The following is a 22,216-nucleotide window of genomic DNA, read 5'->3' as shown; positions in this document are numbered from 1 at the left end:
GCAGTGGTCAACCCTAAGGCATACCTTGTTAAAACTTTTTCCTTAAAAAACAAATGTGGTTATTTTGACAGAGCAAGTTGCTTTTAAGAAAAAGAAAATCCGGTTTGCATCATGCTTCTTGACACCAACATACACCACCAGAAAAGAAAGCAGCGCTTACAAGACACTCGAGGAAAGAAACATGAGTCAAGGAGCCATGATGTCTTAAGGTATAAAATAGGCTACAGGCAAACAGCTATCAACATGCAAAAATCCAAGGAATATTGTTCTCAGGAGCCCCTCCTTAGAACTCTACCAGAGGATTAATTTCAGATAACCAAGAAATTATTGCGGGGAAGGGGAGTTTGGCAAATAATCTGGTGATGAGAACTGAATATACTTAACTGAAGAACTAAGACTAAAATGTGCAATAAGGGTAACAAAATAATACATAAATATTAAATCTTCAGGCAGTGTAGAAATAATAAAACTTACAACAAAATGAGAGAATTAGATTATGTACTGCCCAAGTGAACATGCAGCAACTATTCTTTTGGATTTCCCCAAGCGTCAGCAGTTGCCCTGCAATATCTATTGTCAACTGCTTCCAGCCTGGAATCCTCTGCTCTTTCCCCTACTTAGCCTTCCTTCAAGACCCTCCCTATGATGTGATTATCCAACTCACCTTAATTTGGACTAATTTTTATACCCAAGAGACTGTGGAAACTAAGTTTATATGACAAGCTGACATAATAAGCTGAAGCATATTTAAGAATATGAGGATAAACTATTTTTTTTAAAAAAAAGAATATTACTAACTAAAATTGAATAATGGATGAGAGGGAGGAGGAGTTTAGGGGTAATTTCACTGTTGTTCATAGTAGAGAAACTAAATTAAGAGTATTAAAGTTATTTTTATAAAGGTAATCACTACAGCAAAACTATAAACCCTCCTAAATATCACAAAAACTGAAAAAAAGTCAAGAAATAAAAAACAGAGAGTTAAATACTTTCAAAATACTTTTAACATTAACATACTTGTATTACATAAAATGACAGAACTAAGATCAAATGTATTTCTTACATCAAAATTAAATGGGCTTAACTTGCCTATTAAAAGAAAAATATTTTCAAATTAGCTCTCAAAGTAAAATCCAATTCTATGCAGTATAAAAGAGACATACCAAAAACAAAGGATTTTAAAAGTTGAAAGGAAAAGGGAAAGCAAAGGATATCAGGCAAAGCAAATCAGAAGGTCTCAGAGGTCATGATCCTCATATTACACAAAAGATAATTTGTTCCACAGAGCATTAAAAGAAACAAAGAAGGAAATTTGTAATGCTGAAGGCTATAATTCATAATGCATATATAATAGGTATAAATATCTATACATGAAATAATGTAGCATGGATTTTCACAAAGCAGACATTATAAGAGATGTAAAGAGAAACATATAGGAACCCCCTAATAACAGGATACTTGAATAAATCTCTCAGTCCAAGATAGACCAAGTGAAAAAAAAAGTATGAATGTAAACTAATTAATAATGTAGACTTCATAAATGTAGACTTAAATCCACATCCTAATAGTAGCTACCCTTTCTTTGGAATGACCCTGACATATTCAAAAAAGCTTTTTACATTAGACTACATTAAAACTCAATAAATTCCAGAATGTAGAAAATATAAATGTCCTTCCATCTGGTTAAATGCCCTATTAATTTATTCTTTAGTCAAATGGGAAATAGAAATTACAGGTGCAAAATCTGGGAAAAACATTAATAAAAACATTTCAGTATATACTCAACACTACTGAAATATACACTTAAAAATGGTTGAGATGATAAAGTTTTTGTTAGGTGTATTTTACCAGAGCTAAACAAGCAAACATTACAGGGCCAAATGTGTGGAATGCTGCCAAAACAGTACTTGGGTAAAAGTCATACTTTTAATAACTTATTACAATACAAATGAAAGGGTGAAAATAAATTAAGCTTCCAACTCAAAAAGATAAAGAATAACAAGACAAATTCAAGGAAAGCAGAAAAAAGAGTGACTATAAATAAAAAGCAAAAACTTAAAAATTAAGAGTTTGAATCATGTAAATGCCTTATGATTCAAATGAAATAAATCCAAAAAATAGAAAATACCATCATCTAATGACCCAACATTTTTGTTTCAGATACTATGAATTGAAATCCAAAGAGATTAAGGCATCACACAAAACCAGAACTAAAATCCAAGTCTTCTTACTCCCAGTCAAGTGCTCCCATGGCAGAAATTTGGAAAAAGCATAAATTAAGGTGAGTTAGATAATCATAAGGACGGTCTTGAAGGAAGTCTAAGTGGGGGAAAGAACAGAGGATTCCAGGCGGGAGCTGGTGACAATACGTATCGCAAAGCAAGTCCTCACACTTGGGGAAGTCCAAAAAAATGTTTACTGGATGCTCACTTCGGCAACATATACATTAAAATTGGAACAATACAGAGAGGATGAGCATGCCCCCTGTGCAAGGATGACATGAAAATTCATGAAGCATTTCATATTTTTCAGGGAAGGAAGGATAAAATATCAAGGAGCATGAGAAAACTTTTGGTGCTGATAGATATTTATTATCTTTATTGTAGTGATGATTTTGCAGGTGTACACATATGTCAAGACATCAAATCATACATTTCAAATATGTGTGATTTGTTCTATGTCAATTATGTCTTAATAAGATTCTAGCAAGACATTTATTATGATAAAATATAAAAGAAGAAAAAACTTTTACAAGTGTTGTTGATGATAATGAGGAGAATAAATCCATAGAGGCATAAATATTTAATGGATAAATTATAAGCATTCTTATGTAAGACAACATTTTAAATAAAAGAGCTAATATCCAATGCATTATTAGCCTGAGACTGTATGAACTACATTTTGAAGCTATATATAATAAAGATAGCATTTCATGTCAAAAAGAAAGTGTTAAGTAAAACTCACATTACCTGGGAAAACTGCCTGTGGTGAAAGTAGATATTTCCCGCATTAAAGTAAGCCAGCGAGTACTCGGGGTTTAGAGAAATTGCATCTTGATAGTCTTTCATTGCATTCTGTTTATGGCCCATAAACTCATGAATCACCCCACGATTTGTTAAGAATTCTGCTGTAGTATTGATCTGCAGTATAATATTATGATTATTTAACATCTGGGAATAGTATGTATCTCTGATTTCACGTCTGCCAAAATGAACATTAGAGAATCTACTTGTGGGAAATGAGTAGTTTTATAGTGCATGTAAAACCCCAGTAGAACAAATATTTTGAGAAAGGAGTTGGTATGAAGTTGGTTCAGTGTCAACATTTTGTTGATTTGGTTGCTATAAAACAAATAATCTTAGTGTTTTTTCACTCAGTTCCTTTCCAAGGAATAGACAAAGTGGAAAAGCTTATCTGTTTAGCTGTTAAGCTAGAGAAGAAATTAAATTGAATAGTTAACAGGTGTATTTTTATGTAGTAGCAATTATCTTTCAGTTCTTTCCTTTTCCTCATCTCAAACACTACAATATCTGCCCAAATCTATAGAATCAAAACCCAAAATCTAGAAGTAAAGAAGAGTTTCTGTCCATGCATTCAACATGAGATTTTTACTTGTCATTTCATTATGGGAAGATTCTGGGGATTTACACTGTTCTCTCTTTAGTTCCTTCAAACCTAGAACATTATTTTATGTTACGCATTCACTTTGTATGACAAAATAATATTGATGTCCCATGAAAGTATAAAGCGTGTTTACTGAAAGCGATCAACATTTATCAGGACTTTGGGGTTTTAGTGCATTTAGGTTATAAAATTGGCAAGCCATAACTCTTTACCCTAGGGATCACTTCGGTTAAAAAAATACAAAACATTATTTTCTGCATAAGTACTTTAAAAAGCTAACAGAGAACTTCTTACTTGAACCTATTCATTGACAGTGTTAATTTATGCTAATAATAATATAATCTAAGATGGTTTTTACCTTCACGGCAGCATTAATATCCTGCATTGCAGCAAAATTATTACCCATCTGAAGACAGACCACAGCTCTTCCTTCATAGGCTAAGTAGTTCTTTGGATCAATATCTATGGCAATGGTAAAGTGGTTCCAAGCTTTCTGGAATTTTCCTTGGGCCTAAAATAATTTTCCAATTACACAAAGTAGGAAATAGTCCATAACATAACAAATGTTTATGATTCTGACTCAATCAAATAAAACTTTAGTAAGAGTATTTAGTAAGGGTATTTAGCCATGCTAAATCTAAGTTCTTTTAAACCAGAAAGTAGGCATACTGAAAGCATACTGTGGCTGTATTCAGTTGACTAATTACCTCTGAGTATTTATGATGAAATTTTAATTAATTAAAATATATTTAACTTCAGAGTCATCTCCTGTACCAATCCTGGACAACATAAAATCATAGCCACCATGTGAAATGCCAACGGTTTTTACCAACACAAAAAGATTCACATTGAGCTGCACACACATAGGGAGGGATTGCATTTATTTGGTTGGCACTGAATCTCCAGTTATAGATAATATATACATAATATACATAATAAAATAAACATGTATTGAATAATAAATGAATAATGGTGTAAAACATATTCTGATAAATCATGCCAGCATCTGGCGTTTTAGGATCACTATACGTATTCCATGGAAAATACATGTAAATCTACCAAGCTTCTGTTTATACCAACTGGAAAAGAAAGAGGTCAGGAGAGGGGCATTGTTAATAGAACGATGTCAGAGTGCTTCCTAGAGAAGACCAGCTGGCAACTAAATGCCTCCACAGGAAGGCAGTGAGTTAATAAATTCAGTACAGTCTGGAGTCTGTCTTTTTTTCTAATGGGCTAAAAAAACCCATCTTGCCAGAATCTCGGAAGCTGACTCACTTTAACCAAGCTGAGCCTAGGGACTCTCATATGAAAGTAAAAAGAAATACAACCATTAAGGGAACAAGACCCTGTTTCCTGACCATCAAATCTTCTCTCTCTGGGTAAACCATTTGTAAATCCACACTGTCAACACAAGCTCATTTAATAAACAAGGAATCAGGCAAATTGAGATTAGATTATTAGAATATTAAATAGCAAACTGCCTCACAGTAAGATCTCTGTCATCTGCTCCAGACCACATCTGTTGTGCTCATTTCTATATTTCTAGTGCTAGGCAAATAATAAGGGAATCTGTAAGTATTTGTTGAACAAACTGTTGCTCTTTCCCTGGACAGAACTCAGATGAGCCTAACTCTCCTTTTGCAGTCCTCCTTCCTCACTCAATTCTTTACACTGCTGGGCTTTTCAATTCTCTTTTAGGTTGCTATACACCCAGTGAGATCTTCATAAAATGCAAATTTGATGTCACTTCTCCTATTACTGTTATTCATATTTTTAACTGGACCATAAGGCCTTTACTCCAGCCTCAACTCATGCCCTGCTCCCTTTGCCCATAACATTCCATCCACTTGGGCCCTCTTGTCTCTTTCTTAGGAGACTTTCTGATGGGCCGGTTCTGCTCTACGGAACACTGTATCCTAGCCATGGCCCCTATTTTCACACCTCAACATTATTAATTTCTCAAAAAGCTTTCTCTCACCTCCCAAACAAAGCTAGGTTATTTTGTTATAAGTTATACTACAACTCATCCTTTTCCTTTGTTGCACTTATCATGATTATGATCAATTATTCATATGATTAATTGTTTGATGCCTATCTCTCCACTGAGTAGTAAACTCTGCAAGAAGAAGGAAGTATATCTTGTTCATTGCTATATCCCTAGGCCTAGAGCAGTTTCCGTTCTATATTTAGTGCTCAGTTAATGTCTGTTGAATGCAATGAATGATGATGATCTTAACACACTTCACTGGATTGCAGTCAGCTCTAGCTGCCTTGGAAATCCCTCTCTTTAAATGGACTTTGAAAATTTCTCTGTGATCCAATAATGGCTAATTTTCTTCTCTTTAGCTTTCCACTAATGCAATAGGACAAAACCTGTGGGGCCTAGGTATACAAGCTAGTAAAATAAATGTTACCCAGGTTCTTATAGATGAACTTCATCAGGCAAATTTTAAAAGTTGTTTGTAAATGAGGAGGAAGGTAGGGAGGGGTGCAGACATAAAAGGAAGCTCAGGTTCAAAAGATTTTCATTTAACCAGCCTACCAGTTCCCCAGGCTGATCCAGATCCAGACAGTCTCTCTATAACTAACTAAACCCCCTGCTCCCACTGCTACTCTGGAACCTAAAAGCAAGGAAAAGACAAATGTTCATAACCAAAGAAATAACATATACTCCCATTGCCAGGAAAGAGCCAAATAAATTCTTTCTCCCCAAAAGATGCTTTTAATGCTCAAAATGTTGCTATATTACCTGCAAATTATAGCCAAAACTAATTCTGGCTTTTATGTATGCTGGATTAATATGCAGCGCTTTCAGAAAGTCTTTCTGTGCTTGCTTGGTGGCTTCAGCATGACCACATTCCATGTAAGAATTTCCCCGTCCAACATAAGCATCCAGAAAACATGGGTTAATTTTAAGAGCCCAGGTAAAGAAATTGACAGCTTCTTCAAACTCATTAATTCTGCAAATAAATAAAAATATTGATGCCTTCTGGTGAACTGATGCATTCTGGTGGCATATGCAATGTTTTCTGTAACTGACTTGTCCATAAAGATTTGAATTGACTCACAAAAAAAAATCTCCATTTCTATTATCCATTGTAGGAGGTAGACACATAAGTCCATAAGACCTAAGGAAGTGTGACAGGTCCTTTGAAGATTTTGGTAAAAGGAAAGACGGCAAGAAAGGGTCATTTTCATAGCAGAATGTGATGGGATGATATTCTGGATTTTTTTTTCAAGTTACTAAAGTCCACATGGCATTCTTAAATCTGTTTTTAACAGGCATTAATTACCAGTATAGAAAAACATATGCTACGATTGATGAAATCTACTTTTTAAAAATAGATTAAAATAAACTTATTTGTATGCATTTAATATTTCCTTATACAATGAAAACAGCCAGATTTTCATCACATGGGCGTCCTTACGTCAGATCTCCTATAAAGGCAGGCCATTTCAATGTGGACACCAGGAGAGAAGGGGAGAGAAGAAAGTAAAATGCATTTTATTTATCAAATTGTGAATGTATTTGGCTAAATGATAACTCTCTCTATCCTCCCTAATTACTCTCTTGTAAAGGCATCAAATATTTGTTCATGGGCATATAAAGTCGCTTCTCCATTTCATATGCATATCTAATAATAATAATTAGTTTCAATTAACATGGAGAGAGTCTAGGATTTTTAAAAATAGAATGGAATGAGGAAACTAGCATTGTTTACTTACCAGGTACTGTGCTAAATACTTAACATGTGCTATTTCCTTTAATACTTCCAACAACTGTGTAAGCTAGTTATAATTATCTACATTTTACAGATGAAAGGAAAATTATGGCACAGAAAAGTTTGCACACAGGTAATGGCAGAGTAACTAACATACTATGTTTGCACAGAGAAAATATCTGAGATTCAGATAAGCCTTACTCCAAAATCCGTGCTTTTCCACACAGCCATCTCTACCACACAATCTGCACCTATAATACACCTGTGGTTGGTGTACAAGAGCCAGCTGATATCTCAACAAGGTAGCCAGAAGAAAGGCTTGGAGTTCAGATTTGAGCCTGAACATGAAAATTAATATTAATTTTTTAAGGTTGTTATGAGGATCAAATAAGAACATGTGAAGAACACCTAGCACAGAAACCCTCACCCATTGAAGATTATATCTTCCTTCCATTCTCTTCATTACTTCTCAAACAGGTTTCAAATTTTAATAAGATGGATCACTACTTTGCCCATTTTTCCTTTATAAAATACATGGAACCCAGGATAGACTGTTCCAGGAATTATCATCTTCTAGAGGTTACTCAAGAGTATCTCTTAAACCAGTGATTTCCAAACTACCCCTTCCTTCATGAAAGTTGCCCCAGGTTCCACCTATACTATCATTTACTAAATATTTTCTTTTAAATCAACTCACTTTTTTTACTTAACTAAATTTATTTTTGAAAGCAAATTAATTTAAATACCACAAGTTGAAAAATTATCTCATGTCATAAATAAAATAATAAGCTAAAATGATAAGCTTGGAGCTGGATACTTTATTCTGCAGAAAACAGCCTGAGTGCTACACCATCGATTACAAACAGAAAGTTTTTCAAGACTAGCTCTGGCCAGGCGCAGCGGCTCACGCATGTAATCCCAGCACCTTGGGAGGTCAGGAGTTCAAGACCAGCCTGGCCAACATGATGACACCCTGTCTCTAATAAAAACACAAAAATTAGCCAAGCGTGGTGGCAGTCCCCTGAAGTCCCAGCTACTCGGGAGGCTGAGACAGGAGAATAGCTTGAAACTGGAAGGCAGACATTGCAGTGAGCCAAGATTGTGCCACTTCACTCCAGCCTGGGCAACAAAAGCAAAACTTCATCTCAAAAAAAAAAAAAAAGACCAGCTCTTAGCTAAGACATTCTCCTTGATGTGTTCAGAAGGTTTGGGAAAGAATTCATTTTGAAACTGAAAGGCAATTCAGTTTCTCACAATGTGATACAGTATTTTTTTAATGCTTGTCCAGGCCATGAAAAGTAAAAGGTACTTGCAATACTTGCTCCATGTTTTCCCAAATGTGGTGCAACAGGTGTTCTTCTAGAAGCTCACACAACAATCCACAGTGAAGCATTAAGAAAGCTTGCTTCTGATGTTACAAGCAGGCAAAGGTTAACATCCACATATGGGAATCAGACGCCGCCTTTTGAGTTACTCAGGAAAACACAAGGTCACTTTCCTTAAGTAGTATACAATGAAATTGTGCTCTCTTTCCTGATAATTGGCACTATTTAAGAAGTAAAAGTCGGGCTAGGCATGGTGGCTCATGCTTGTCATCCCAGCACTTTGGGACGCCGGGATAGGTGGATCACCTGAGGTCAGGAGTTCAAGACCAGCTTTGCCAACATGGTGAAACCCCATCTCTACTAAAAATACAAAAAAACTAGCCAGGCATGGTGGCATGCACCTGTAGTCCCAGCTACTTAGGAGGCTGAGGCATGAGAATTGCTTGAACCCGGGAGACAGAGGTTGCAGTGAGCCGAGATCACGCCACTGCACTCCAGCCTGGGCAACAGAGTGAGACTCAAGAAAGAAAAGAAAGAAAAAAGAAAAGAAAAGAGAAAAGAAAGGAGGGAGGGAGGGAGGGAGGGAGGAGGGAAGGAAGGAAGGAAGGAAGGAAGGAAGGAAGGAAGGAAGGAAGGAAGGAAGGAAGGAAGGAAGGAAGGAAGGAAGGAAAGAGACAAAGAAGTAAAAGTCCACTTTGCCTTTCCAAGTGCCTTCTCACTGTAGTATAGCAATAATTCTAAACATAGCATAACAAATTCCTTATCAGGAATAATAGTCATTCCGTGTAAAATGCATTTAGTTTTGATAGGTTCAGAGAGGTTTTGTTGTGTTTAGTATTTCTATCTGTGGGTAGTGAAGCATTTACTTATGATGCATACTTATAGTGAGCATTTCAATGGACATTTCCAGGGAAATCCCTTTCTCTCATATTCTCCCCAAATTCATTGAAATGCCCGTAGTAATATTGACATCCAAATTGCATCATACACCCTGGCCCCTCTTACCCAGTGAAATTAAAAATCCTTTGTGAGTACATATTCTAATATATGGTTTATGAAATACAATCTTCCCTTCTGTATAGCTTAACCAATTAGAAAAATAAGGCAGTGAACTGAAGCTCACCACAATGTCATACAAGTTGTGAATTACCAAATGGCAGTGATTGAAGCTATTTTTCTGTACCCATCAAGTTATCAGCACTAATCTTTAATGAACAACTAGTCTGTTCAGACAAAGTAAATAATCATTAAATCTTAAAACTGAAAAGAGATCTTGAAAGACAGCTAGCAAGCTCCTCAAAGCCGATAGTGACTAAAATCAAGTCCAGGGAGGTAAAAGTGCTGAAAATCAGAGGCTCCCCAGCCTCCTGCACCAATAGACCAGGAAAAAAACAAAATGAGCAGATGCCACTGTGGAAACAGTAATTTCATTTCTCTGAATATGTGTCTGTCACAGTGTCCTACAGGTTGAAGCCCTTGTTAAGTAACTGCATGGCATTTAGCCAATGGGAGAATGTGGCAGAATATCTATGATCTTGTCAGGATACACGTTCAATGAGATATACATTGTTAAGCACCAGTTACCACAAGTGTAAAAGTATGTTAAATGAGGTTTTCTAAAATAAAATGTGTTCACATAAATCTAGAGCCATGTGATCACTTCCTGGAGATGCATGATTCTATTTACTGTGTTCTGTGAACAAGGGATTGTGTGCTGAGCTTGTCCACTAGGCCACAGACACAAAGGTCCACTGCATTTTACAAATTAATCACATACGTGACCAGATGTGCCCTACTGAGTTGTACAAATAAATCACAAATCCTTGCCCAAACTAAAGAATCTGGCTTGAAGAGTTAAAGACTCAAAAATATTTTATGCCCCAATATGTAAGAATAGTAAAATAAATGTGCTGAAGTAAAAAGTAGATAGGATATATAACTTTGAGTAATCTCCCTCTATGATATTTTTTGAAATATGAAAGCGGCGTTCTCAGTTCTAAAAATTAATTCTACCATAACACTAGTGGTGACTAAATTGGGCAACAAGTAGGATATTCAAGCCTAAGGAATGTTGTCTCCTAGCAACCACAAGAGTGAGAACCAGAGATATACAAAGGATACTTCAAAAGTCTGCAACCCCACGAGATCAAAGATCAAAGTCTTAAAATTTAAAAATTTATTTCTTTAAAGAATTTTTCCAAATGAGAAAATGTTTACTTTCCCTACTGTAAGACACACCAGGAATAAATCCCCATAGTTACAGTCCATGCATCTGTGGCTTAAGGATGTTATAGCTCACCTTGAAAAGCAAAAAATATATATATACGACCAATCACTAAACACTCCTTATTGTTAAATTCAGCACAACTCACGTGGAACATGTGGAACTGGGACTCTGAGTTTTCACAGGTGTACAGTTGATTTAAATTCTACTTTTATTAAAGAACAATAGAGATTCTAGTTGGGTGATGAAAGTTGGTTATTTGGAATTGCAAAGCAGTATCAGCTCAAGGAGGCTCTCCAGTATATACCCAGTGATTACATTTCATAAAAGAGATTGTGAACCGACATATAGAGAAATTTACTGGTTCTAATGGTTCCTAAACCTAGGAGTGAGGTAGAGAGTAGTTTTGGAGTCTGTTTTTAATTTTAACAGAATGCAATGAGCTCGGACATTTTTGGTCTTCACCCGCCCACCAAAACAAACACATCAGTCATCGTTATTCCATCCCTTCTTAAGAATGACAATTACTTAAAGAGATAGATTGCACAAAGGTTGCTGGATTAAAATAGACAATAGTATGACCGGGTTTCGCTGTCTGTACAAAATGAAAGGTCTGAGACCAGGTTAGGCCTTTTAACACAAAGACACCTTCAGAAGTTCCAGTTATGGTATTACTCTGCCCATAAAATTTAAAAAAAATAAACTTTCATAGGAAAATGTAGCGTACTATATATGTCCTCAAAGAAAAAAGGATGTCAATTTCCTAAATAATTCAAACTATGTTTTACTCTTTAAACTGGGTATTTATACAGCCTAGTCTACATAATTTGGAACTATTCTAATTTAATCCTCCAAATTAACTGGTATTATTTGTTTCTTAGGGGGAAAAAAGTGATAAACTATTATTTGATCAAATACATTTTATCACATATTAAAATCCTCACAGGCTGAACCTCTATAATTTTAAAAGAAAAATTACTAAAAGTTAATTTTATGATGTCAAATATATATGTAGAAACATAAGCATTATGGCTAGCAAAGTCTATACACTATAATATTATTTCAGAGTATATTTTAAGCTGATTATCTTCTATATTTTAACCTTATTTAAGTGTTTTCATCTCTTCTTCTATAACTTATTTTTATAATAAACCCAGGAAGAAGTAACTTTGCTTTAAGTATTGTGTTTTTTGTAGATATTTGCTGGTGTTTTTTATTTAGATTTAGTCATGTTTTTAAACGCAAACTTTTCTTAAAAATGCATAAGATTTTAAAATCACCCTTTCTTCCAGGAAAGAGACTTTATAATAGTCCCACTTTATGAACAAAATAAATTATTTTATGCTTAGCTATTTTGAGTTACACATAATTTTATTCTATATATTGCCATGATCCTTTCCCAGCATCTATGCTTGGATTAGATGAACTCTGCCCAATGCCATGATGGAAGCATTTGCCTGCTAATTTGTGTAGAACAGTCTATTAGAAGGCAGAAGGGTGCTGAGGAACACTAAATGTGGTCCCCGTGTCTACACAGGGAACTCTTTGTGTCCCTCCCCGTTTTTGTACTCTGTCACATTCACAATTTCTCCCAGTTTCTTCCATTCTCTCCTGGCTTGTTTATGGGGTGATAATTAGATAAGTCTGATGGTCCCGCTTGCTTCCACTTCGACATCAATTGCACTCCATACCTGTGATGGCACATGGCAGTGGCGTGACAAAGGCTCTCGTTAGTCTGGCTTATCAGAGCAGCTTGTTTAAAATCCTGAAATAATGTTATAAGCTTTTGTTAATTTTGCAACATTATTTTATGTGCTATCTTAAACTTCCTTCTAACTGTGATTCCACAATGAAACAAGCATTAAGATACACATCTTCCTAAATACATGTGACACAAGCATTAAAATACACATCTTTCTAAAACTTTATATTTTCCTTGTAGCATCACATCAAATAAGAACAGATGAAACAAAGGAAACCTATTATTGTAGACTCACTCAGAATCTTGTACTACTGGTCTCTACTCAAGAATGGAGATTATTTTCCTATGGTTTTTCCCTGCAATGGGTAATGAGGTATCTATCTCATTTACTTTCTTTCTATTGTTTATTCCCAGTGAACTCCTCTGGAGACTTCTCTATCTAGACAGAAAAGGAAATGCACCTGGAGAGAACCTTTGATGTTACATGACTATAGGACAAACAGGCATCCAGGTTGGGGAAAGGGCATAACCAGGCCTTCTGTATGGATGAGCTGGGGCTGCTGCTGCCTTTGGAATCCACACTTCCGGCGAGAAATCGTCTCTTGTCAAGGATCCATAAGCCCTCCTGTGAGGGAGAAATGGAAACTCTAATCGCCAGATCTGAAGTTAGGGAGGTCAGCTGGGAAGGATCCCAGTGGCCACTAGAAAGAGGCTGTTTAAAAGCATTCAAAGGGCTAAGTCCACAAAAGATCATGCCATGGTAGCCCAGAGCTCTTTTCTCTATCAGGCCCCAGGGACAGTGTCTGAAGCTTATGGCTCTTCAAAGTCCTACAGAAATATTTGAGGCCTGAAGTAAAATAAGAAAATTTAAATTTTCTTATTTTTATTACTGAATTATACTGAATTAATATTTTATTACTGAATTAATACTGAATATTAATTCAGTATTAATTATTAAAATTATTATTAAAAATAAATCTTATTTTTAATAAGAAATTTAAATTAAGAAAATATTCAAATATATAACTGCAAAACAAAATATTATATCACGTCAACTGCATGATATTTACATATGTATTAATATATGAGATGTAGATTTATTTTAGTGATTGCTATACTATAGGAAGGGCTTCTGAAAGAGTACTGAATCTGTGAAGGAATGAAAATAGCACTGCTTTTTCCCCCAGAAGACTGCTTCAGTAGGAATCTTCCTGGACAGTGTTTGTGATCTCACTTGATCAAGCAGAGCAGTAGGGAATATTACACTCTTCTCTGGAGTGGCAAAAGGAAACCCCTCCAGGCTTCCTTCCTGGAAGCCAGACATTGGAACTCTACAGCCCCAAAGGACACTACCCAGCCAGAAAGGAGCTAATCAAAGCCCACACTCTCCCTCTCCCTCCCCGCCCCCTCCCTTCCACAAACCCTCCCTGGCTATGTCAGAGGGAAGAGGCTGACTGTCTTTGAAGGGTAGGATAAATTTTCTGCTGTTATTGGAGGTGGAAGAGGGAGTAGTAAGGTTAATCTGAGCACTCAGAGATCATGCTGGAGGAGGCAGTATTAGTCACAGACCAACCTGTAGATGTGGACACCCCACATTGATTCAAGAAGCATATTTGATACCAAATGGAACTATTTGGAAGAAAATTTTTTTAATTATTGTCTAATCAAATATAATATAATAAAAATGCTTCCAGACATCTCTCTAGGAGGATTTTTTTTTTTTTTTTTTTTTTTGCTAAAAATAAGGCAAACTTCCAAGTGTAAGTGAGCTTTAATACAAACATTCCCATGAATTTTGGAAGTTTCAAGGATGACCATGTAACTTAAAAGGCTAAAACAAATTCAGTTTTGTAATCAGATGAAACTTACAAAAGTGAACTTGACTCTACATAATCATTATTATACTACATGGTAATTAGGCAGTAATTATCAACAATAGACATAAAAGATGACTATTAGCATTACTTAGAATAAAGTTAGCCACTGTTATTTAATATTATAATTTTTCTCTTCTGCATTAATTATCTCTGTAATATAAGGATGATAAATAACAAACCACACAGTCACTAATGTGTACCACATAGAATAGAATTTAGCAGTCTCACACTACCACTTCACATGCCTCCCCTTCTCCCATCAGCTCTATATACCAGGGGTTGGGGACCCCTGGAATACGAGATGTAGATCTACATCTCAATCTCAATCTACATCTCAATCTTACATCTCAATCACAGCAGGAGGTGAGCCACAGGTAAGCATTACTGCCTGAGCCCTGCTTCCTGTCAGATCAGCAGCAGCACTGGATTCTCATAGGAGTGCAAACCATATTGTGAACTGCGCCCACCTAGGTTGTGTGCCCCTTATGAGAATCTAATGCCCCATGATCTGAGGTGGAACGGTTTCATCCCGAAACCATCACCCTGCCACCCTGCCACCTGAATCCCCTGAAAAAATTATCTTCCATGAAACCGGTCCTGGTGCCAAAAAAGTTGGGGGCCACTGCTATATACTTATGACAACCTGTTTGTTTTAGTCGCTCTTTCATTTCCCTTAAGCTTTGATCCTTGGCTACCCATTTATATTTAAGTTTGAGGGATTTAGATCGAGAATGGCAGTTTGGGGTGCCTGAACATCTCTTCTCTACTATCTGTAACCTTGCAGCATTATAACTTTTTTTTTTTAATCCCTTTACTATTATCTTGGTAGGTTTTCAAGAGGGAAAAGAGGAAAACAAATGTTCTTAACCCATTAACTTCTGGTTAACTTAGCCATAACTTCACAAACAATCCCAGTCGAAATGCTTCCTGAACAAAGTGTTCCTATGAAGGGCATACAGCTCTCAACTAACTAATGTTTTCAGCACTCAGGCTACTCAGCTTCTCTGTTAATCAATCTTTCCCACTAAAAGTGTTTTTAAAGATTCTACTTTCTCTTGATTTTTCATGCAGACCTCTAATTACTCAGTCTTACATATTTCATTGCTTCTTCCCCTGCTCACATCGTTTTTTAGTTGTTTTAATTAATTTTTTAACTTCACATAGAGAAAAATTGAATTTTTTGCTTTCAATTTGTGTTTCTGTGATATATCTTTTCCAGCTTTTTGTTGTTACCTATCTATACCACTATATTTAAAATGTGTTTCTGGTTGCCAAAATATAGTTGGGACTTTTACAAAATTCCAATCAGACATTTTCATGATTTTCATTGTTGTATTTTGACTACTTCCATTTAATATAACTACTGGTGTGGCTGGATTTAGGTCTACTATTTTATTATTTCTTTTCTGCTGATTTTCTCCGTTTCTGTTCCTCTGCTTCCCCTTCCTAGACTTATATGGGATTCTTTTAATATTTTTTAATATTCCATTTTAGTTTAGCTTCTACCTTTTTGACTGAAGAGGTCACATTTCAGCAGAAACCTAAATGAAACGATGGCATGAATCATACACAGATCAGGAGGAAGAGTGCTGTATGCACAGGGACTCACTCGTGTAAAGGTCCTAGGGCAGCAAGGGAGCTCAGCATTTCCAAGGAATGGCAAAAGGCCAGGGTGGCATGACTAGTGGAGAGAAGAGAATGTTTGATGACGGGATCAGAGGTGAGCAGCAGTCGTATCAAGTAATGTCTTGCTTGGTCACAGTCAAGAGTTCAGATTTTATTCTAAGTGTGATGGGAAGCCATCAGAGGGTTTTGAGCAAAGGAATAACTTGATCTGCTTTATATTTTTAAGAGATTTCTGTAGCATCTGTTTAGAGAATAGCATGTAGAGGGGCAAGAGTGGAACCTTAAGCCAGTTGGGAAGCTACTACAGTAGTCCAGAAGAGAAATGATTCAGTTCTGAAACCTGAGTTCTGCTCTTGCCCCAGTACTTACTGGTTGAAAGGAAGATAGCAGTGGCAATCATGAGAGATGATTTAATTCAAAATATGCTTTAGTGGTAGAGCTGACTGCACTTGCTAATGGGTCAGATGTGGGGTATGAGGAAAGAGAGGGGACAAGAATGACTCTCCCTAGACCATCAGCTCCTCAAAGACTGGAACTCTGTCTCATTTATCTCCATATATTAATGCCAGTGCCTTGCCTGAAAGAAGATAGAATTTGGAATTGAGGTCTGAGTTCAGATGTTACCCCAGTACTTACTGTGGAAAGGCCTTATTTAACCTCTTTTGAATACCAGTTTCCTCCTCTGTAAGTTACAATGATAAATTGTGCAGCATTGTTGAGGACCCAGTGTGTAGCAAGTGTGCAACAGTTGTTTAGTGGTTGCTTAGTACTAAATAAATCTTTATACAAAGGATAACATGGGCCCTGCATTTAATTCTCTAACAGCTGCAGTCCCTTGTTCCCCATCTCCATTATCTCACTCTCTCCACCTCAACACTGTTGCCCATTGTTTTCTTGCCTACTACAAACAGGCAGGTTCTTTATTTCCATCTACCTGAGGGTATACCTAGTGACACAGCTCAAAAATATTTTTAATATATCAAAAAGCTTAAAGGTATTCAAACATTGAGATCACATTTATTCATAGCGTAAACTTCCTCAAAGGTAAATGATTAAGTTGCACAGAATCTCAAAAAAATGACTCCAGAAATAGAAAAAATAATCATCTTGGGAGATGAAAAGAACAGGATGTACTCCACTCCATATGTTATTTTGCAGTTCCTCAGAGACAAAGAAGCAAAACTGTTATTATTTAACTACACATTTCAAATTGCTATTTAATTTTTACCTCCTGTTTCTTAATCTAAGAGTTACAAACAGACAATAAAAATAAAAAGTTAAAAATGAGGATGAATTTTGTTTAATTATTCTTTTTTTTTTTTTTTTTTTTTTTTTGAGACGGAGTCTGGCTCTGTCGCCCAGGCTGGAGTGCAGTGGCCGGATCTCAGCTCACTGCAAGCTCCGCCTCCCGGGTTTACGCCATTCTCCTGCCTCAGCCTCCGGAGTAGCTGGGACTACAGGTGCCCGCCACCTCGCCCGGCTAGTTTTTCGTATTTTTTTTAGTAGAGACGGGGTTTCACCGTGTTAGCCAGGATGGTCTCGATCTCCTGACCTCGCGATCCGCCCGTCTCGGCCTCCCAAAGTGCTAGGATTACAGGCTTGAGCCACCGCGCCCGGCCTAATTATTCTTTAATGAAATACATTTAAACTACCTGTTTCATCTGAATACCTTGTCTATGCTTTTTTCTACTGATTCTGAACGCCTGTCACCACTAACTTAAAAACCTGTTACCAGTAGCCCATTCTGAGCAACTATTTCCTGCCCTGTTTGAAACAGATTTATTTTGCTATATTTGCAAAGGGAAAAGAGGAAACTTTTGAGAAAGTTACCACTAAACAGCAGAGTACACGTTACAGGAATCATTTTATTTACTAAGTAACTTGAGTTTTGTCTGTACTCCCTTAAAAGAAGTGATGGTCTTGATCAAATTAGAAATGTCTAAAAATGTATTGGCTGTTTATCTGTAATCCAAACAAAGCAAAAATACACATTTTTTTCACAGAGTGTATTAGTCATTTCAAGTATTTTAATAGAATTCTTGCTAAAGTTAAGCTATCACTCATTAATATTGCCAGTTGATAATAATAAAATCTTGTTCACTAGTTCTCAGAAGTCAATGTGCAAAATCAAGTGGGTTCTTCACATAACAGGAAGGCTTACCTCTAATGCAAAGCCATACTGGTCTAGTTCTAGGTAGATGAGTCCACGATTAAGGAACGTATTTAGTTTTACAGTTTCTGTAGCATCAAGAAGCAGCACAATTCCATAATCTGTTAATGCCTAAAAATAAAATAATCATTTGTAACATAGATTCAGCTTTTTAGAGCCTGAATTCATTGGCTATGAACAAATATATTTATGTCCAAACTAGGACCCAATGGTTAGTTCAATTTGTTTTATAATTTATGGCCAAAATAACCATATGTTAGATTTAAAGGGTACCCTTAGGCAAAAAGTATCATGGACACTTTTCAATAAGCAGTGCACACTGTGCTTGCATTTCATGTTTTACCTGCAAGTCACCCCATACATTTTCATTGGTGTATGGGCTGGAAGAGAGGGATTTAGCACTCTGCCCTGACTCAGTAGTTTCATCAAATGATCATTAAATATATAATTTCTTTTTAGTGTTGTATTGTTTTCCTTGCTGAAACCTAAGCTCTATGAAGCCATAGCTTATCCATTTTGTTCACTGTTTTAAGCCCAGTAACAAGAATCAAGCCTGCACATACCATGCATTCAATAAATTTGTATACAATGAAAAAGTCATGAATCAATGAAAATAGATCTTAATAAAACTAACAAATAAGCACTTGTATGAAAGTTACCTCAAAATATTTTGATAAATATATTCATTTTTCTAAAAGACACATAGTGTAATCTGAGAATCAACTCAGACCCTTCTCCATTACTTTTACCTTTTTTTGTTTTTTTTACATTCACTGACTAAACAAGATTTTACTGGTTTCTACTCTGCACTAGGTACTAGAAGCATCCTAAACTTGGGTTGGAGCTGAATCTCTTAAACCATTTTCCTACTGAACATTCTGTCCAAAACAGCCATATGGTCTGAACACAAAAGGGCTAAATCTTATTATGCCTGTAGCATCTGCCAACTGAAAATGACAAAGAGCATTTTATATTTGTTCATTTGCCCTCCTCTGGTGTTTCCTAATGTTGGGTGCTCAAGTGTCTTTAAAAAATGTGCAGTTAAAGATCCTATAGGTATGTTGTGGCATAACCATAAATAAAAATTGCCAGGACTGTAAAAATAAATAGTAATATTTGTCAAAAAAGAAAAAACCAAACCTAGAATATTAGCCACAAATTGTCTAACATTTTTCTTTTACTAAATTACATTATGTGAAACCAGTATGATGCCTTGGAGATCCACTGAGCAGCTGAATCTGCAACACAAGAGGAAATAAAAACTGGGAAATAAGATTTCGTAAAGATCAATGATGGTAAGGGGTAGGGATGGGAGCACACAGGTTTTGATTAAGAGGAAGGGTCAGGGCCTTGGCCTCTCCTGGATTTGTGCCATGCCTCTGTTATCATTACTAACTCCTCAATTTGGAGAAAATTACTTAACACTAAGCCTTAGCTTCCTCATCTGCAAAATTGGCGTGTTAAAAATTCATCATATTGTTACAAGGATCTACTTAAAAATGTTTTGATTGTATCTCAGTGAAGCATTTAGCTCAGTTCCTGTCACACAATAAACCCTAAATAAGTGGTAACTGCTCAGTATTTTTATTAATATCAAGTGTTAGAACCAGAATTCATCTTTCCTTAGTTTTTATGAAACTATATCTTGGGAGAATGCCTAAGTGCATTTTCTGCAGAAAGTTACTTGGTTTTTCTCAGGCTAGGGATGGCAGGAATGCTGAGAAACAGGTGGAGGAGGACACACTGCTTAATGACATCCAGTCCACATGCTGGAGGTCAGACGGTTTTACAAAGCCACCTAAACACTGTTAACCCAGAAGCAAACAAATTTGTGGACAACAATACAGGTCACTAACTCCCTCTGTGTGACTTGGATGGTTTTTCGAACCTCTCCCTACTTCCATTTCCTCATCTGTAAAGTTAGCAGATTGGATAAAATGCTTCAGAGTCCTGGCAACTCTGAAATCACCAATATTTTATTATCGTAATTTAGTTTTACTTGATTTAGGTAGTTTTCCATTTTCTTTATTAACAGGGCACTGGCTCTTTCACATATCTGAGATAACAAAACAATGAGTGTTCCCTCCCCACCCCAGCCCATTGTTCTCCTATTCAGGGTTACCTTTCCTACAAGAATGGGGTTGGGGAGGGAATCCTCAAAGGCCCCTGTTGTGCAGGTCACTCTAATAAATGATCTTTCTGTCAGCTGCTAGCATCTTAACAATCCCCTTGTTAAAAATTAGCTATTCATTTATCAACATCTCTGAAGGAAACCTGATAATCTGGTTACCAAGAATTTTATATCCTCTTAGGTAGAGACAAAGTTTCTCAACTTCCCTTCTAAAGCTTGTACATTTCTAAATTTCTAAATGTTTTAAACAGATTTCACTGTCCACGTTTCACAGACTGGGGAGTGTGTGAACAAAGAACAGCAGGAATGTGACCTAGCCTTTTAAAAGAATGCGTCATTTACTACGGACATGGGCAGGAATAAGGAGAGGGAGGCAAGTAACAGAGGAAGAGGATGGGACATTATTCTGAAAGACCACAAGACTAGCTGCTCCCCAGTGAGGAATCCTCATTGAAAAGGGACCAAACCAACAGAGGAGAGAAGAGAGTAGGTAAGATTACAAATATAAACAAGAGTTTGCTCCGGCAGACGCTGGATCAAGACAAATGGAAAAAAAGGTTTGCTGCAGCCCACAGGCCTTCAAAATATGGGCCAAACCTGGTCACTGGTCCCTGGAGCTGAAAACCATCACTCCATACTCCGTGCTACATGTGTGGTCTGAGGACCAAACAAAAGAATGCCTACACAAACTGCCGTAGCTAACATTAAAATTTTGAAACCACAATATTGCTAGTGATTGCTACTGCTTTAAAAATTCTGCACTTTGGGAGGCCGAGGCAGGCGGATCACGAGGTCAGGAGATTGAGACCATCCTGGCTAACATGGCGAAACCCCGTCTCTACTAAAAATACAAAAAATTAGCCGGACATGGTGGCAGGTGCCTGTAGTCCCAGCTACTTGGGAGGCTGAGGCATGAGAATGGCATGAACCCAGGAGGTGGAGGTTGCAGTGAGCCAAGATCACAGCACTACACTCCAGCCTGGGCAACAGAGTGAGACCCCGTCTCAAAAAAAAAATAAAAAATTCCGCATACGGTAGAAACATTTATTCAAATGATAATTATGTGATGGATTTAATTTATAAATGCCTTTAAATGCTTCTATAAGCATTATCAACTTAATTTTTCATTTGACTTCTTTCAGAAATTATATAAGAAAATTTCGTGAGCACCAACAAAGAAATTAAATATTCTTTGAAATGGTTCTTTGGTTTCTCAAGTTTTATATGTGTGTATTTCTTAGGAATTCCTTTTGAAAATTCTAGCAGAAGTAATAAGAAAATACTTTATAAATGCCTCAAATGAATTTACAAATGCTTTAATGTATTGTTTATTACATGTTTATTGACTGAAATCAACAAGCTATTTAATGCATGTTATTTATTAAACACTTTAAACACATTGTTTACTAAAATGGTCATCTTACCATTTGAAGTTCCCTTATCTTGGTGTAACATAATGCTCTGTTATAAAATGCTATATAACTATTTTTGTCCATGCTGATAGCTGTGGTTAAATCTGTAATTGCTAGCTTATAAGTCTAAAAAGAAAAAAGTAATTATGTGAGAAAGGAAAATCATAATGGACTGAAATTTAATCATAAAATAAATTCTTGTTTCTATCAGAGTTTTTGAAACACTCATTTAACCATTCCTTGTATCATCTGTGAAATTAACACATTGAAGCTAATCTTTCATAGAGTTAATTAAGAAAATCCCCTGGTAGAAATTATCATTATAGTTTCTCTTACCTACAAACAAAATTAAATATATCAACAACTTTAATTTAGGTAAATATCTTATTACCAGTGTTGGTAT

At 36.2% G+C, this 22,216-nt stretch overlaps 1 protein-coding gene and 1 non-coding gene across 3 annotated transcripts in view; one reads left to right on the top strand and one right to left on the bottom strand.

Annotated features, from left to right (window-relative positions):
- Window positions 1-22,216, bottom strand: part of TTC6 (tetratricopeptide repeat domain 6) — a 217,927-nt gene that overhangs the window by 12,083 nt on the left and 183,628 nt on the right. For both annotated transcript variants that reach the window (XM_005561122.4, XM_073998506.1), the window contains 6 exons: window positions 21,826-21,939; window positions 18,262-18,381; window positions 12,587-12,660; window positions 6,374-6,584; window positions 3,983-4,135; window positions 2,970-3,140 (listed from right to left, as the gene is read on the bottom strand). In XM_005561122.4, coding sequence (XP_005561179.3) covers window positions 2,970-3,140; window positions 3,983-4,135; window positions 6,374-6,584; window positions 12,587-12,660; window positions 18,262-18,381; window positions 21,826-21,939 — 843 coding nt within the window. The remainder of the gene's footprint in view (window positions 1-2,969; window positions 3,141-3,982; window positions 4,136-6,373; window positions 6,585-12,586; window positions 12,661-18,261; window positions 18,382-21,825; window positions 21,940-22,216) is intronic.
- On the top strand, window positions 2,423-2,529 carry LOC123574738 (U6 spliceosomal RNA). The gene has a single exon (XR_006699942.1). It is a non-coding gene; the product is annotated as a U6 spliceosomal RNA (small nuclear RNA).

The sequence above is a fragment of the Macaca fascicularis genome, chromosome 7 (assembly GCF_037993035.2).
Source record: "Macaca fascicularis isolate 582-1 chromosome 7, T2T-MFA8v1.1".
Taxonomy (NCBI): Eukaryota; Metazoa; Chordata; class Mammalia; order Primates; family Cercopithecidae; genus Macaca; species Macaca fascicularis.
Note: the sequence above shows the minus strand (reverse complement) of the source record. Positions and strands in the feature narration are given on the sequence as shown.